This window comes from Lynx rufus, unplaced genomic scaffold (assembly GCF_022079265.1).
Source record: "Lynx rufus isolate CCGP_SWC_20201006 ecotype Redwood Valley unplaced genomic scaffold, mLynRuf1.p SCAF_28, whole genome shotgun sequence".
In the NCBI taxonomy this organism is placed as follows: domain Eukaryota; kingdom Metazoa; phylum Chordata; class Mammalia; order Carnivora; family Felidae; genus Lynx; species Lynx rufus.
The window spans coordinates 6,766,040-6,781,829 of NW_025814843.1; the positions used below are offsets into that span (position 1 = coordinate 6,766,040).

At 43.3% G+C, this 15,790-nt stretch overlaps 1 protein-coding gene across 1 annotated transcript in view; it reads right to left on the minus strand.

The window, feature by feature from the left end:
• The window catches only part of MAP2K4 (mitogen-activated protein kinase kinase 4), a 140,182-nt gene that overhangs the window by 29,771 nt on the left and 94,621 nt on the right, over positions 1-15,790 (minus strand). The window contains exons 5-7 of the mRNA XM_047089781.1: positions 13,150-13,269; positions 10,773-10,824; positions 6,894-7,021 (exon numbers count right to left, since the gene is read on the minus strand). Coding sequence (XP_046945737.1) covers positions 6,894-7,021; positions 10,773-10,824; positions 13,150-13,269 — 300 coding nt within the window. The remainder of the gene's footprint in view (positions 1-6,893; positions 7,022-10,772; positions 10,825-13,149; positions 13,270-15,790) is intronic.

Sequence of the window (15,790 nt, forward strand, 5' to 3'; positions counted from 1 at the left end):
GGAAATACAAATCAAAACAACTATGAGATACCACCTCACACCTGTCAGAATGGCTAAAATGAACAACTCAGGAAACAACAGATGTTGGCGAGGATGCGGAGAAAGGGGAACCCTCTTGCACTGTTGGTGGGAATGCAAACTGGGGCAGCCACTCTGGAAAACAGTATGGAAGGTTCTCAAAAAAATTAAAAATAGAACTACCCTACAACCCAGCAAATGCACTACGAGGAATTTATCCAAAGGACACAAAAATGCTGATTTGAAGGGGCACATGCACCCCAATGTTTATAGCAGTGCTATCAAAAATAGGCAAATTATGCAAAGGGCCCAAATGTCCATCAACTGATGAAGGGATAAAGAAGATATGGTATGTGTTTGTATACACACACACACACACACACACACACACAATGGAACACTACTCGGCGGTGAAGAAGAATGAAATTTTGCCATTTGCAATAATGTGGATGGAAGTGGAGGGTGTTATGCTAAGCCAAATAAGTCAGAGAGAGACAGATATTGTAGGATTTCACTTATATGTGGAATTTGAGAAACAAAACAGATGAACATAGGGGAAGGGAAGGAAACATAAGATAAAAACAGAGAGGAAGGCAAACCATGAGAACAAACTGAGGGTTCCTGGTGGGTGTTGGGTGGGAGAATGGGCTAAATGGGGGATGGACATTAAGGAGGGCACTTGCTGGGATGGGCACTGGGTGTTATATGTAAGTGATGAATCACTAGGTTCTACTCCTAAAGTCAAGGTTACTCTGTAACCTTGAATGGGGAGTGGGGGAGAATCTTTACTATATTTAAAACTAGAGTAAAAAGCTCTTCTTAGAAGAAAACCATCATGGACTTAACACCCAAGATTATGCAGGGGCAGGGGGAGGATGGGGGGGAGGGAGGAGTTGTTACCTAACATTCAGAAATAAGCCTTCAAACTGAAGAAAGAAAGAGCACTGGTTGCTCAACCACAAATCCCCATGTTCAAAGGTGGCAGCAGGGTTGCCCGTGGACAGTTGTTTCCTAAGCTTGATTTCTGTGAAGTCACAATTCTCCAGGACTGGGTGCACCAGCCGCGGTCTCAGTACTGACTCAAACAACGGCGGCCTTCCATTGGTTTTGAAACAGCTTTCCTGAGATGGAATCCATACACCATCCGACCCACCCATTTGAAGCACTCGATTCACGGGTTGCTCATGTATTCCCAGAGCTGCGCGACCATGACCAAGGTCACTTGGAGAACCTTCCCCCGGCCCCGCACTTCTGGCCATCGCCACCTCACGGTACCACAACTACCCCCCACGCCGGACCTACTAATCTACTTTCTGTCCCTACAGGTTTCCTTTTTCTGCACTTACGTATAAATGGAACCATACAGCATGTAGTCTTTTATATCTGGCTTCTGCCACTTGGCGTAATGTCTTCAAGGTTTATCCATATCGTAACACGTGTCAGTATTTCATTTTGGTTTGAGACGGGGCACGAGTCCACTAGTCCACCCAGACCACATTTTGTGTGCCCATTCACCCACTGGGGCACATGTGGGTTATTTCTGCCTTTTGGGTATTACACATTCATGTCGTTATGTGCTACAAACATTCACGGGCGAGTTTTATGGACGTGGGCTTTCATTGCTGTCAGGGATATACCTGGGAGTCCAGTTTACTGTAACTTCTGCACTGACATGTTTGAGGACCTGCCAGGATCTTTTTCCAAAGTGGCCGTATCATCTTACTCTCCCATCAACAGCGCATGACGGCTCCAAGTTCTCCACACCTTCATTAACACTTATTAGTATCTGACTTGGGGATTCTGGCCATCCTAGTGGATGTGTGGGGTGGGGCCTCACTGTGGTTTGAAGTCTTCAATTTTTAGACCAAGAAGAACTGGAATGTGACGATTGATAAGCCGTCAAAGCAATAGCTAACGACCGCGAAGAAAATTTATTTTTTTCCCCGACTGAAAAGCCTGAGACCGTTACATCCTTAACAATACTCCTGAATAAACTGCTTTCCGGTTATTAACAGGCAAGCCACAAAATAAAGTGGGTTCCACTGACAAATATCAGGGGAATGCTAAGTTTAGAAAAGCTGTTTCTTCACTGAGATTTTTCTCAGCATTTTTAATTAGTGTGCTAACATACATGATGTATCTAAACCCTTAAAATAGCATACAGCGACTCCCAGTCATTGGGTCCCAGAACGCTTTTTTGACAAACTACCCATAACATGTCATCCAGATGCAAAATTTTTAAAAAGCCACTCTACACAGTCTCCCAGTTTTCTGAACAAGATGAGTGTTCAGAACATGGCCTTCACTGAAAACGATACATAGACTGACAACAGCGAAAACGACAGAGCAGGCAACTCCAAGGGAGCATCCTTCCAAAGAAACATGAAAAAATAAAGCAAAAAAATAACGAGCCTTGTCAGAATTCTGGGGTTAAAGAATCAAAACTTTATAGGAACCAGGGGTGCCTGGGTAGCCCAGTCAGGTAAGCATCCAACCTCAGCTCAGGAATGATCTCACAGTTCGTGAGTCCGAGCCCCACGTCGGGCTCCGTGCTGACGGCTCAGAGCCTGGAGCCTGCTTCAGATTCTGGGTCTCCCTCTCTCTCTGCCCCCCACCCCCGCTCATGCCCTGTCTCTCTCTCTCTCTCTCTCTCTCTCTCTCTCTCTGCCCCTCCCCAACATATGCTCTCTCTTTCTCAAAAATAAACATATTTTTTAAAAAGTTTATAGCAACCAAGCGAACAATGAATCAAGAAAATCCAACTCAAAAATGATAAGAAACCTCTGCAGCATTTCTACCTGACCTTGCCCCAGTCCTTGCTCCAGCTCAAAAGCTGTCTTACAGACGGCAGATCCCCGGTATCGGACCCTAGACTCGGGGTCCAGAGGGAAGAGGAAGCAGAGCAGACCTTAATCAAGAAGAAGGGAGTTGGTCTGTTCCAACCTGTCCGGGGAGCGATGGAGAATGGGCCGTGCGGCCTGCCTTTGTCCTGCCCAGCTGGGCACTCACTCACGGCATAACGTCGGAGGACGTGCCTCAAAAACACTGTGAGGCAAACGCACGACCTGCGGATGGCCGGTGCAGAAGATAAGGACTGAGACATACATGAGACCCCCAGAAATGTGGCAGGAAAAGTAGACGGCAGAGTTTCTTTGGAAAATGAAGCCATTCACGCTCCCCTGTGCATGCTGGGAAGTTTAGAAAGCCAGGTGCATGCCCAGTGTGGGACCCGCACTCAGAAAGACCAGAGGACTTAAGCTGGAACCTCTGGCTGCTCTACAGGCCAAGGGCAGGTAGGAAGTGAAAGGGAAAGCAGATATGTGAATGGAGGGGCTGAGCATTGGAGGGGAGCCCCCAGCACAAAGGCCATCTGCAAGGGCTCCAGTAGTTGTGTGGGTTTCCTTCCCTTTGTTTTCTTTATGGATTGTTTTTTCTTTTCTTTTTGGACACTGGCATCCGAAAGGAAACAAGCAAAACAAAAAACTAAGGAAAACAAAAAACGAAACTGTCAAAACATTAGCTGAACACAAGCTAGGAAAAGAGACATCAGAGACCACATAGGATTTATTATACGGACTTTTTTTTTTAATTTTTTTAATGTTTATTTATTTTTGAGAGAGACAGACAGTGTGAGCAGGGAAGGGGCAGAGAGAGAGGGACACACAGAATCTGAAGCAGGCTCCAGGCTCTGAGCTGTTAGCACAGAGCCTGACGCAGGGCTCGAACTCACAAACCACAAGATCATGACCTGAGCCAAAGTCAGACACTTAACCAACTGAGCCACCCAGGCAACCCCATTACACAGATGTTAAGACTTTAGAGAAAAAAAAAATCACTAAAGAAACAGCTACGTCTCATAGCAAGGAACAAAACAAACCATGAGGAGAGGGGAAGAATCTGGGTTCCAGAATCACCATGTTATAATATTCAAAATGTCCAGTTTTTCACATACACAAAAATACAAAGCATGCAAAGGAAATGCCTGAAACTAACCACAAGGAACCGATAATCAGACAAATCCAGAATGTGGGACATTCCTGGGAAATGTGTGCATGAAGTACGTATTAGATGATAATAATGAAATTCTTGCTAATCATTTAAGGTTTGTGTCTTGGGTGTGGTGATGACATTGTAGTTATGAAGAAAAGTGCACTTTTTTGGGGAGATTCGCGCAGAAGTGTTTAGAATGAGATTCATCAGCCACATACTTTCAAATGCTCCAGAGCACATACATACATGTGTATCTGTATCTATGTTTATGCACATCTAGATGAGGAGACGGGGAGGCTGCAAAATGTTAACTATTGGTTTATGGAAACGTTTGTGCTTCAACTCTACATTTTATACGCTTTTCATGATATTAAATAATCTAGAAAGATGGGGCTTGATTGAGTGTCCGACTTCAGCTCAGGTCATGATCTCGCAGTTTGTGGGCTCGAGCCCCACTTCGGGCTTGCTCCCGTCAGCCTGTCAGCACAGAGCCTGCTTGGGATCCTCTACCCCCCTCTCTCTGCTCCTTCCCCAAAATAAATAATTATTTTAAAAAATAAATAAATCATCTAAAAAGAAATCACAATTCCTATAGATCAAAGATAAAATAATAAATCTTAAATAAAAAGACAAGCTATGGGGTGCCTGGGTAGCTCTGTCGGTTTGAGCATCTGACTTTGGCTCAGGTCATGATCTTGCAGTTCATGAGTTCCAGTCCCGTGTGGGGCTGACAGCTCGGAGCCTGGAGCCTGCTTCGGATTCTGTCTCCCTCTTGCTGTCTGTTCCTCCCCTGTTCACCCTCTATCTCTATCTGTCTCTCAAAAATAAACATTAAAAAACAACAAAAAAAGACAAGATACATTTCTGATACCTGATGTAAAGATGCATCAAGAAAGAGTCAAGCCACCTTAAGGCTTGTAATAAAATTAATGTGGACCACACTCCTGCCATCTACAGGCCTCACAAGACTCGAGTGGACAGAAGCATTTCATTTAGTCCAGGAAGGATTAAAGGTGGAGAAGTTTATGATCTGCCTGCTGACTCCAGAGCTGAAGAAGCTTAGCAGGAAATGAAAAGCAGTGTAGCTCCTGGGCCCGTGAGCCCTATTTCCACACAAAGACTCAAAGTCTCCTTCTTTCTTAAAAGTCACCTAAGTACAGGGGCGCCTGGATGGCTCAGTTGGTTGAGTGTCCGACTTCAGCTCAGGTCATGATCTCACAGCTTGTGGGTTCGGGCCCCGCGTCGGGCTCTGTGCTGATGGCTCAGAGCCTGGAGCCTGCTTCGGATTCTGTGTCTCCCTGTCTCTCTGCCCCTCCCCGGCTCCCGCTCTGTCTCTCTCTCAAAAATAAATAAACATTTAAAAAAAAAAAAAAGTCACCTGAGTACAAACATTCAGCTTCAGCTGTGCTGCAATTACCTTTTTAAAACCTGCATAAATTACACAGGGGCTCCTGGGTGGCTCAGCCAGTTAAGCGTCTGACTTCAACTTAGGTCATGATCTCGCCATTCAGAGTTCGAGCCCCGCATCAGGCTCTGTGCTGACAGCTTGGAGCCTGGAGCCTGCTTCGGATTCTGTGTCTCCCTCTGTCTCTGACCCTCCCCCACTCATTCTCTCTCTCTCTCTCTCTCTCTCTCTCTCCCTCCCTCCCTCCCTCCCCTTCTCTCTCTCTCTCAAAAATAAACATTAAAGAAATTTTTAACTATCTTTAAAAAAATTTTTTTTTCATCAGTGTTACACAGCAAAGGTACTCAGTCAACCTTAGTGCTGTGACAAACCCGAAAAATGAAGGTGGCAGTTTCTAGTTCTCAGGGCATCATTACTAAATGTGTAAATTATATGAATTCACAAATGCTCAGTGATTAATATGTTTTATTTCTTACTTTTGAAATTGTTCCATTTATCTCTAATTATCATGATGAAAGCAAGATCTTCCGAATGTTCCCAATAATCTGCCTGCCCAGCCAACATCCACAAAGCCCAAACTGCAAATGAAGATATCTTTTTGCACACACACACACACACACACACACACACACACACGTCCGTAAAGACTGCGGCCAAAGCTGCTAAATGGAATGAGTCAATACTCTGCACACCCACATGCCACCACTTACGAGCATGCTGGTCCCCAAAGAACCACGGCCACATTAAAGAAGACACCAACACCTAGGGCAAGCGCTTCAAACATAGACACTGAATTTCCAATCAAATACAGATGAAAATCCAGCCTGTAGGAACAGTATATGCATACATACTATGCATACATACAGGGATAAGGTGAGTGTGAACCATGTGGATGGCTAGTGTAAGCCTGGCTCCGAGGACAAACAGGATCTAAGTTGGCAAATGCCCAAGACCTCTACCCTTGAATTTGTCGGCGCGCTTCATCCACCTCCAAAGAAGGGACCAACAATATTCAGAACACAGCCTCAGATTCTTCCAGACACTGTGAGCTCTGTTAGGAACTCTGGGAACTCCAGTCTCCCGTTTTTCTCCAACTGGAAGAAAAGCATCACTGGGTGGCCCAGGACACTTTCTCCATGTGTTAACGGATGATGTGGACACAGGACCCATAGTATCCCTGACCCCACAATGTTATCTACGACAGTCAAGAGAGCATAGGGGGCGCTGGAAACAGAGAGGCCTTCTGAGAACCACCTGGGGGTTAGTGGAATGGAGGAAGACAAGGAAACAGGAATTCACTGGGACAATTTCATAGTTCCATGGAGAAGCTAGAGCCTGAATTTGGCTCTTAGGGAAGAGGAAAATATTCTAGTATGGTAAAACTGCTGACCAGTGTCAGACCCCAGAGAAGGAGAGCACCAAAGGGCAGGGGATCTCGGGGAAAGACTACCAAGCAGGAAGATCTGGCCTTTGTACTTACTGCCATGTATGGCCTACACCCGGCATCTCTTGTCTTGGCAATGGAGTCCACCAGCTGTCCACTGATGCCAAAGTCACAGAGCTTAATATTCCCGCTCCTGTCCAGAAGAATATTGGAAGGTTTGATATCTGCAAGGGAGAGAGAGAGGTCATTCCGCATACAAGTGAACGGTCAAATGAGCTATATTCTAAAGCACGTTAAGCAAAATTACCGAAAAACTTTAGATAACGCAAGTGATCAAGTCCTTAAAATTCAGGTATTTAAAAGGAGGAAAATGAGGAAAGAAGACCCTGAATGCCAATGCTTACAAATGCAGGCTCAGAAATGTGTCACAGTAAATGTAGGCATTCTATAATGCTTTCTTCGTTTATATCAAAAGACTTACATTCATTTACCTGTTTCAAATTCATTACTAACTGGTCAAAACACAAAGAATGAATTTAACCTACAAGAGCAAACCAAGCTACCTTACAGGATGGCAAAGACTATCCACCCACATGCAAACTACGCAAATTACACAGCCACAATTTAGTTATAAGGTCAAGCTTCATCTAACTTAGAAAAGTATCCAATCCAGTCCACCTCAAAACCACAGCTTTTGGACCAAAGAAGCAAAGCCTCAAAATCTGGGTCCAACATTCACAATGTGACCTGGGGCAAGCTAGTCGACTCTCTCAGCAGCTACAACTTCCTCATCTACCAAACGAAAATAATCATTAATTCACAGGGCTCTGGACGTGAAAACACCGGATGCAGTATCTGAACTTTATTTGTACTCAATAAATGATACGTATCCACTTAGTAATTATTCCTCCTGAAGAGATTTTTCTGACCTTAGCTGACTTCATCAAGTTTCCCCCCAACTAATCCTTTGAGTCATCCTTGAGAAACCAGATTCATTTTCATTTTCACCCCTTCCAAGGTGTGTGTCTGCTGTCCTGTAAATTTGAGAAAGCCAAATCCCTTCCATTTGGTTCTCCGAGTTTTATGGTCTTGCCAAACTGGCCCCTGGATTTTCACCCCTTCCTCACGGACAATGAACTCACTGCCGGAATGTGCTAGACCCACTGTCTGGCCAATTCTCCCCCTTTGCTCACTAATTCTCTATCCCTGTCTCAATGCTTCTATCCATTGCATTATCACTATCAAATCTCAATGAATAAAAAGCAAGGATAAAAAAGATGAGATACAAAAAATATCTGTCTATAACTCAGAAGGAGAGCTACAGAAAAGTCCAGAAAAGGTCTCTTACCAGCACTGACAAGGCTGATGCCTATCAAACGTCCATCCTAACCAGCCCATCCCTTCTAACGGAATCTACATTTGATTTTATTGAGGCATCTATCCTCCTCTGTGTAGCTCTAACCACACCTCCCAAACTGGGGCCTGACTGGTCCAAACTTATCAGGGTTGTTCCTCGCCAGTAACCAGTTGAGGCAAGGGCATGAGGCAATTCTGGTGAATGAGACAAGAGAAAACACTGGAGAGAGAGAAGGAAGATTTCCCAGCTCCTAAAATGGCCAAACGGGAAGAGAAAGAGCTTTTCCAAGAGGCTGTCACATCCACATGTGACGCTGGGGACTTGCTGTGGCAGTTAGCACCCTGAGGACACAGCCAACATATTAAGAAGGGTGGAGTCAAAAGAAGGGAACTTGAACCCTAAACATACTGGGCTTGGAGCCACCCTACCCTTCGACTTGTCAGGACAGATGGTGAATTTGCGTGAAGTTTAAGGCAGTTATCGGAATTTTCTGTTACTCATAACCAAAAGCACTCTTAACTACAGCAAAAAAGCTAACTGATCATAATGGATAAGAAAAAAAGAGACTTGGGGCTGGGACTTGGAGCCTGGGAGGCTCAGTCGGTTGAGCGTCCGACTTCAGCTCAGGTCATGATCTCGCAGTCTGTGGGTTCGAGCCCTGCGTCAGGCTCTGTGCTGACAGCTCAGAGCCTGGAGCCTGCTTCGGATTCTGAGTCTCCCTCTCTCTGCCCCTTCCCCACTCACGCTGTGTGTGTGTGTCTTTCTTTCTCAAAAGTAAAATTAAAAAAAAAAAAAATCAAAGAAAAAAGAGACTGCTATAAACTCATCATTTCATTTATTAATAGGAAAACCGAAGTTATTTTTGAAGCTTTTCCCATTCATTCAGCTACTCTTCTCGTTCAGCTACTCCTCTGGCACTGTCTTAGTGCTTCACTGTGATTGGCGAGTATCCTCGAGGTAAGTGTTAAATGCCCTAAAGGGGATACTCTCATAGGCGCAAAATACAGCCAAAAAACAATCCCAAAACGAGAACGAGATGAACAAGAACAAAATAATTTTGGTTAGCGACCTAACCCTACATGATTTTAGGCCAAAAGAGGAAATAAGAAGCCTACCTGCTGTTATTTTTTAACAAACATTAAGCCACGCAAAATTATTCCTGATAATACAACAAATGCTGATGTTCAAGGTTACCACTGAACCACAGTTCGGCTGAACCACACAGTGCCATGTACTGTCCTGGATTTGTCCGTGACAAGTTTCGTGAGGAGAGTGACCTTGGCTACTTCTTCAAAGCCACCACCACACGGCCCTGAGTCTAGCATAGTAATAAATAGAGCAACTGTGAAATCTGTTTGCTGAATTAATATCGTGATTCCCCCCGACTTCCAATAAATCTACATCAAATGTTTACATTCGGACCTGTGTCTAACAAGGCCAAGATCACTGTTCATGCAAATACAAATGCTTTAGATGAATTTCAACATACGGTAACAATCAAAGCATCTCTCTCCATTTTCAAAAAAATCTTCTAAAGTAAAGAAGAAACACCTGAAAGGGACAGTAACATGACTTTAAAATGCTCCAGAGGGCCAAGGGGCCTGAGTTGCTCAGTCGGTTTAGCGTCTGACTTCGGTTCAGGTCATAATCTCACAGTTCGTGGGTTTGAGCCCCACGTCAGGCTCTATGCTGACAGCTCAGAGCCTGGAGCCTGCTTCAGATTCTGTGTCCCTCTCTCTCTCTGCCTCTCCCCGTCTTGCGCTCTCTCTCTCTCTCTTGTTCAAAAATAAACATTAAAAAAAAACATTTTTTTTTAATGCTCAAGGGGGGCATCTGGGTGGTTCAGTCGGTTGAGCGTCCAGCTTCAGTTCAGGTCATGATCTCACAGCTTGTGGGTTCAAGCCCCACGTCGGGCTCTGTGTCTCCCTCTCTCTGCCCCTCCCCTGCTCATGCTCTCTCTCTCTGTCTCTCTCTCTCTCAAAAATAAACATGGGGCGCCTGGGTGGCGCAGTCGGTTAAGCGTCCGACTTCAGCCAGGTCACGATCTCGCGGTCCGTGAGTTCGAGCCCCGCGTCGGGCTCTGGGCTGATGGCTCAGAGCCTGGAGCCTGTTTCCGACTCTGTGTCTCCCTCTCTCTCTGCCCCTCCCCCGTTCATGCTCTGTCTCTCTCTGTCCCAAAAATAAATAAACGTTGAAAAAAAAAAATTAAAAAAAAAAAAAATAAAATGCTCAAGGTACCATCCTCCAAATCATTTGAATGTCCCCAGGACCATCTTCCTGCCCATTTGTATACACAGAGAAACATTATCTATCAAGCAAATGAATAACTGTTTTTCAAATAAGAGTATTAAGAACTTGCAGCAAAATCTATTTCAATTTCTAAACTCAATATATGAATAAGCTAAGCTGAAATTTATAGAATCCCAAAGGAAAAAATACCTTAAATTAATAAAGTTTTAGGGAAAAAATAACAATAGTGTTAGGATACATATGTTTTGCTAAAAACACAGGTATTTCAGGAAAGCTTAGACAGTGACACTGTAATTTTCAATAATGTTTTCCTATTAAGGAAATTTTATAGATTAATTTCTAATCTATAAAAAATAATTCCTACCCACCTCTGTGAATGATTTTCAAGTTTTCTTTTAAGTGGTTTAGTGCTTTCACAGTCTGGGGAGAAAAAGCAAAGATGAGAGAAGTAATATCCTTTTAATCAAAAAGCATGTAGTTTATCACAGCCCCAGAAGCCCTTTATATTCTTTTAGGCTCCATTATTTCAATATTCTGTCCACTTCTTGTGTTAAGTGAAAATGCTACATGCTCATTTTAGATCTGAAAACTTACTTGCTTTTACATGCTGGTCCCCAATAATGAAAAGAACCCAATAACTTATAATTTTTCAGTAAGTCATTACAAAGTTGTACATTTCTCGCACCTTCAAACTTTTAAGAATGGAAATATTCCATACAAGAGAGTCCATATAGTCTGGTTCCGTTATGACCTCTAATTTAAATTAAGTTTTTCCAAATTTCCTCGGTGTCTACTAATTACTCATTCCCCTTCACTCGGTGCAACGCCTTCAAAGTCATTTTCACAGAGCCAAAGTATCTCTGCTCAACCTCTATTGCAATTTATTCAGAACTGACAATATTGTTTGATCACTGCTCAGAAAATCAGTCATTTCTTCAGGAATATAGGGAACAGGGACTTGAGTTAAAATTTCCACAGTCTCCAACTAAAAGAGGACTAAAGGACAGGCCAACCATTTGCTATCAAAAGGTCAAGTCTCTGCCCCATCAAGCTGCTGGGTGTCAGGAACGCAGAACTTGCAATGTTTGAAGCAGCTAAGCCTCTTGTGTTCATTGGGTTGTTAATGAGCAAGAAGAGATTTAACACCAAGTGATTTTAAATGTTGTGCTTAAGAGGAAGGATGATCACCAAGTCTGGAAACATAGGCAAACATGTAGTAGATGATTTACTAGTGTTTCCAGATTACATACACTGCATTATACAACAAAACAATTTTGTCTATGTTTCCCAACTTCACGGCCACCCTGGTACATGGCGGTCAAGAGCAGGATTCTGGGATGGGGCTGCCTGGGCCTTAAATCATTCACCATCTACAACTGTATGAGATTCAGAGCAAATTAACTACTTAACCTCTACAGGCTCCAGATCTGTCATGTGTAAAAAGGGGGCTACACTATTTACCACAGAGAATTACTACGAAGAGAAAATGTCGAAAGATCTTGGCCTGACACAAAATAAACATTCAATAACCGTTAGCTATTATCATTATTCTACTACTGTCGCATTATAACTGCTATGAATACTGGGTTTGGTATACTGGAGAGATGACAAAATTTCATTTATCTTCCCAAAAATAAGTTTCTAGTGTAATTCAGCTTCTTTTTATAAAACCATATGAAAGGGTGTATAACTTAACCTTTAGCTCATAAAATATTTAAATTTATGAATCAATTTAGCTAAATAAATTAAAATATTAACGAGACCCACGGATCTCAAGATTTCGATGATTAGCGTTTCATCTGATTTTTAAAATTCCAATCATACACACACACCTTTCATGACTAAAATACAGATCAGAAACTGCCCACATATTTTTACATTAACCCTTAAGGATAAAACGGGATGAGTCGGCAGTTAGCAGGTAGACTATACTGAAAATAGAGGATGCAGGAAAGGAAGAGGCGGGAAATTACTCGCGACCGGAATATCTACCTTACAAATCCCTAGAAAACTTATTTTGCACATTCACTAACCTAAGTCGTGTCGTTAGCTGAGATTCTTACGGGTTTCTGAGAGTCTTACTAATTTTACCCTACTGAAAAGGATTTCGTGGACAACTTTGGTCAACGGAAAGGTTCAGAGCAAGAAAGAAAATGGTGAGGAATTCGCTTTCAAAACGACAAACACGTATGTAAAAAAGCACCTGGCCTCTTTTTGGTAGTCTGGTGCAAGTGAATTGACCCAATTAGTAGCAATGCAGGTTACCGAAATTGCTAGGCAAAACTTTAAATAGTTTAGAGTGGGCAGCTCAAAACGTAAACCACAGGAAATATGCTTTGTTTAAGAGTTTCAGTGTAAGGGACTTCAAGGGAACTGCTGTAATTCTGATTGATTCAGAGACAATGGTGAGAATATAACCGATTTAAAAGTAGGAAAAGCAACAGGGCTAAAAAGGAGCAGAAAATTTCTTCTGGTCCTATTTACAGCACAATGTATTATGGTTCATTGTGATTTTAATGAGCAGAGCATTACAGTTTTTACATAGAATATATTTTGAAAATTGTTTCTCAGGACTTGTATTAGTTACCCCACAGAAGTGACTGTGTCTCTTTTCCTGTTACAAATGATTTTCCAGGAAGGTCAAAACCATTCTGTGAAGGACATTCAGATATGGACATTCAAAACCCCAACAGCATCTTTATGGAAGTATAGACAGAATGAACAATTTGAAAACCAGGTACTTACTGCTAAAGTGATTTTGCCTAAAATTTCTTCTGGAATAACATCATCTAATACACTATATACATATTTGTAAAACTTATCAAACGAGGTAGACATGAGTTCCATACAGATCCAACAGTCACCCTATAAAATAACAAATATCTGTTATTCCTTTACATCTCAGGATTAAGTACTATGTTTCCTTTACTTAAAATAGAAATACAATGAGAGAAAAAGCAACTAGCAGTCATTTCTGGTTCCTCCTTAAAGCCCTGGGCAGAAGAGTCCCCTCCTCTGTAAACCCAAACCTATTTGCCCGATGTCCCCGCTCTTAATTGTAAAGACGGGGATGGTCTTACAGGGAAACTTCTGTGCTTTCACAAAGAGTTCCAATTTTCCCATAATTAAATACAGGTATGGAAAATATGTGGGAAACTGTTCGTTGCCGCTAACAAAGAAAATCGATGACAGTAATCTGGAGGCTCTAGGGTTCGTGGGAGGTCCGCATGAGAACACACAAGATGTAAGCAGACACCACGGGGATAGCGCTCTAAGAGGACGTGGGCCTATGAACGCGGACGACGGAGGGCCTTGCGAGAATGAGAACAGCTACTGGGATGATGACGATTCTGCGTGTTGTTAGGAATTTGTGGACCAGCTGCATCCTGGCAGACTCGCTACCACGAAGCTCCTACCTGGACTGATTACGTACGAGATTAATGCCCGAGAAGGCAAAACGGCTTGCCCAGAATAACAACGCCCATCAGTGACAGAGCCAGGAACAGAACCCAGTTTACTTAACTCCTGGCTCCCCTCAACACCTAAAAGCAAGGACCCTTCACGTACACACAGGAAGCATGCCTACGCTGTGATGGAGACTGAGACACATAACGGGGCCCTCACGACAGGAGGCACCACCTGCCAGAACTTACCTGGCTTCACGGAATTCTCACTTGTAAAACATATTTGACACAGCGAACTTCCACTTACATTTTCTTCAAAACATTTTTTTTAATGTTTATTTATTTTTGAGAGACAGAGAAAGACAGAGCGTGAGTGGAGGAGGGGCACAGAGAGAGGGAGACACGGAATCCGAAGCAGGCTCCAGGCTCCGAGCTGTCAGCACAGAGCTGGACGCGGGGCTGGAACTCACGCACTGCGAGATCATGCATGACCTGAGCCTAAGTCGGACGCTCAACCGACGGAGCCCCTCAACCTATACTTTCTTTCTTCTCTCTCTGCGGCTTTTTTTCTTTTGGGTGCTCTTACAGACTGCTGTTCACAAAGGGCTGAGTAGCACCCTTTCCCCGAAACAAACGCTCGAATTTATTTTAATCTAAAGACACCATCTCAATAGATACACTAAAAAACTTTTTTTTATTAGAGAGAGAGATAGCCCACTGAACTCATCTACTTACAAGGAAGGAACCTAACTTCAGCAGCACAGCAAAGTGGAAAGATCACTGAAAGGCCTGACTTCTTATCCAGACTCCCCCACTTGTGCAGGCTTGGGCCCCCCTCTCCGTTCCTCATCTAGGAAATAGGGGTGCCCCGCCATCCTCAATGGACTGGGATATAATCAAATGAGTTCACGTATGTAAAGCACAAAATGAAGTGTCCTGGCAGGTGCCAAAAAATGACAGTTAAAGAAATGAGAGGAGGAGGAAGAAGCAGGGGAAAAGGCGAAGGCAACCAAGAGAGAAACAGAGACATGGAACAGGGGAAATAAAGGTAGGAAGGAAACTAGAAGTTTCTCTCAGCTCCAGAGACAGAGAGATCTTGTGCTTGCTAAGCCACAACCTAATGTCAACTTCTTATCTCTTCGGGCAGTTCCTTTTGACCATAACTGAGAATAGGGAGGAGCAGCGGTGAGCCGCATTTAAAAATTTTTGAAAAGGTGGGGGGCGGGGGGGATGGTCTAAGGTGCCCCCAAAAGCAGCAACAGCAACATTACTTTCACGGTCAAGCACGAGACGGGGCACTCACATGACTGAAATGCGAAAGTAGAAATTACTAAATATGGATTTACGGAAAAGAAAAGTGAAGGATGATGAAAACCTGAACCACTGAGATCGAGATAAGTGTTCCTAGGGACGAGAACCAGATAAAACCAATGACATGCTTATATGCCTACAGTACCCACTCAGAAAATAAATTGTTTAAAAAGACACCACTCAAGGGGCGCCTGGGTGGCTCAGTCAGTTAAGCGTCCATCCATCTTCGGCTCAGGTCGCGATCTCATGGTTTGTGAGTTCGAGTCCCACATTGGGCTCTGGGCTGACAGCTTGGAGCCTGGAGCCTGTTTCGGATTCTGTGTCTCCCTCTCTCTCTGCCCCTCCCCTGCTCATGCTCTGTCTCTCTCTCTCTCTTTCTTCTCAAAAATAAATAAACATTAAAAAATTTTTTAAAGACACCACTCACAATACAAAAACTATAAAGCACCTAGTAATGTATCTAACAAAAGAAGCAAAACATTGACGAAGACACGTATAAAATTTGACTAAGGGACATAACAACTGACCAAAGAGAGATGCAAAGTGGAGCCTGGTCTACTAGACAAAGACTTTTTATAAAGCTGTGAAGCTGTCAAAATAAAAGACAGTGGTACTGATGCAGGGGGAAAAGTAAACAGACCAATACAACAGATTCAAAAGCCCATGCAACA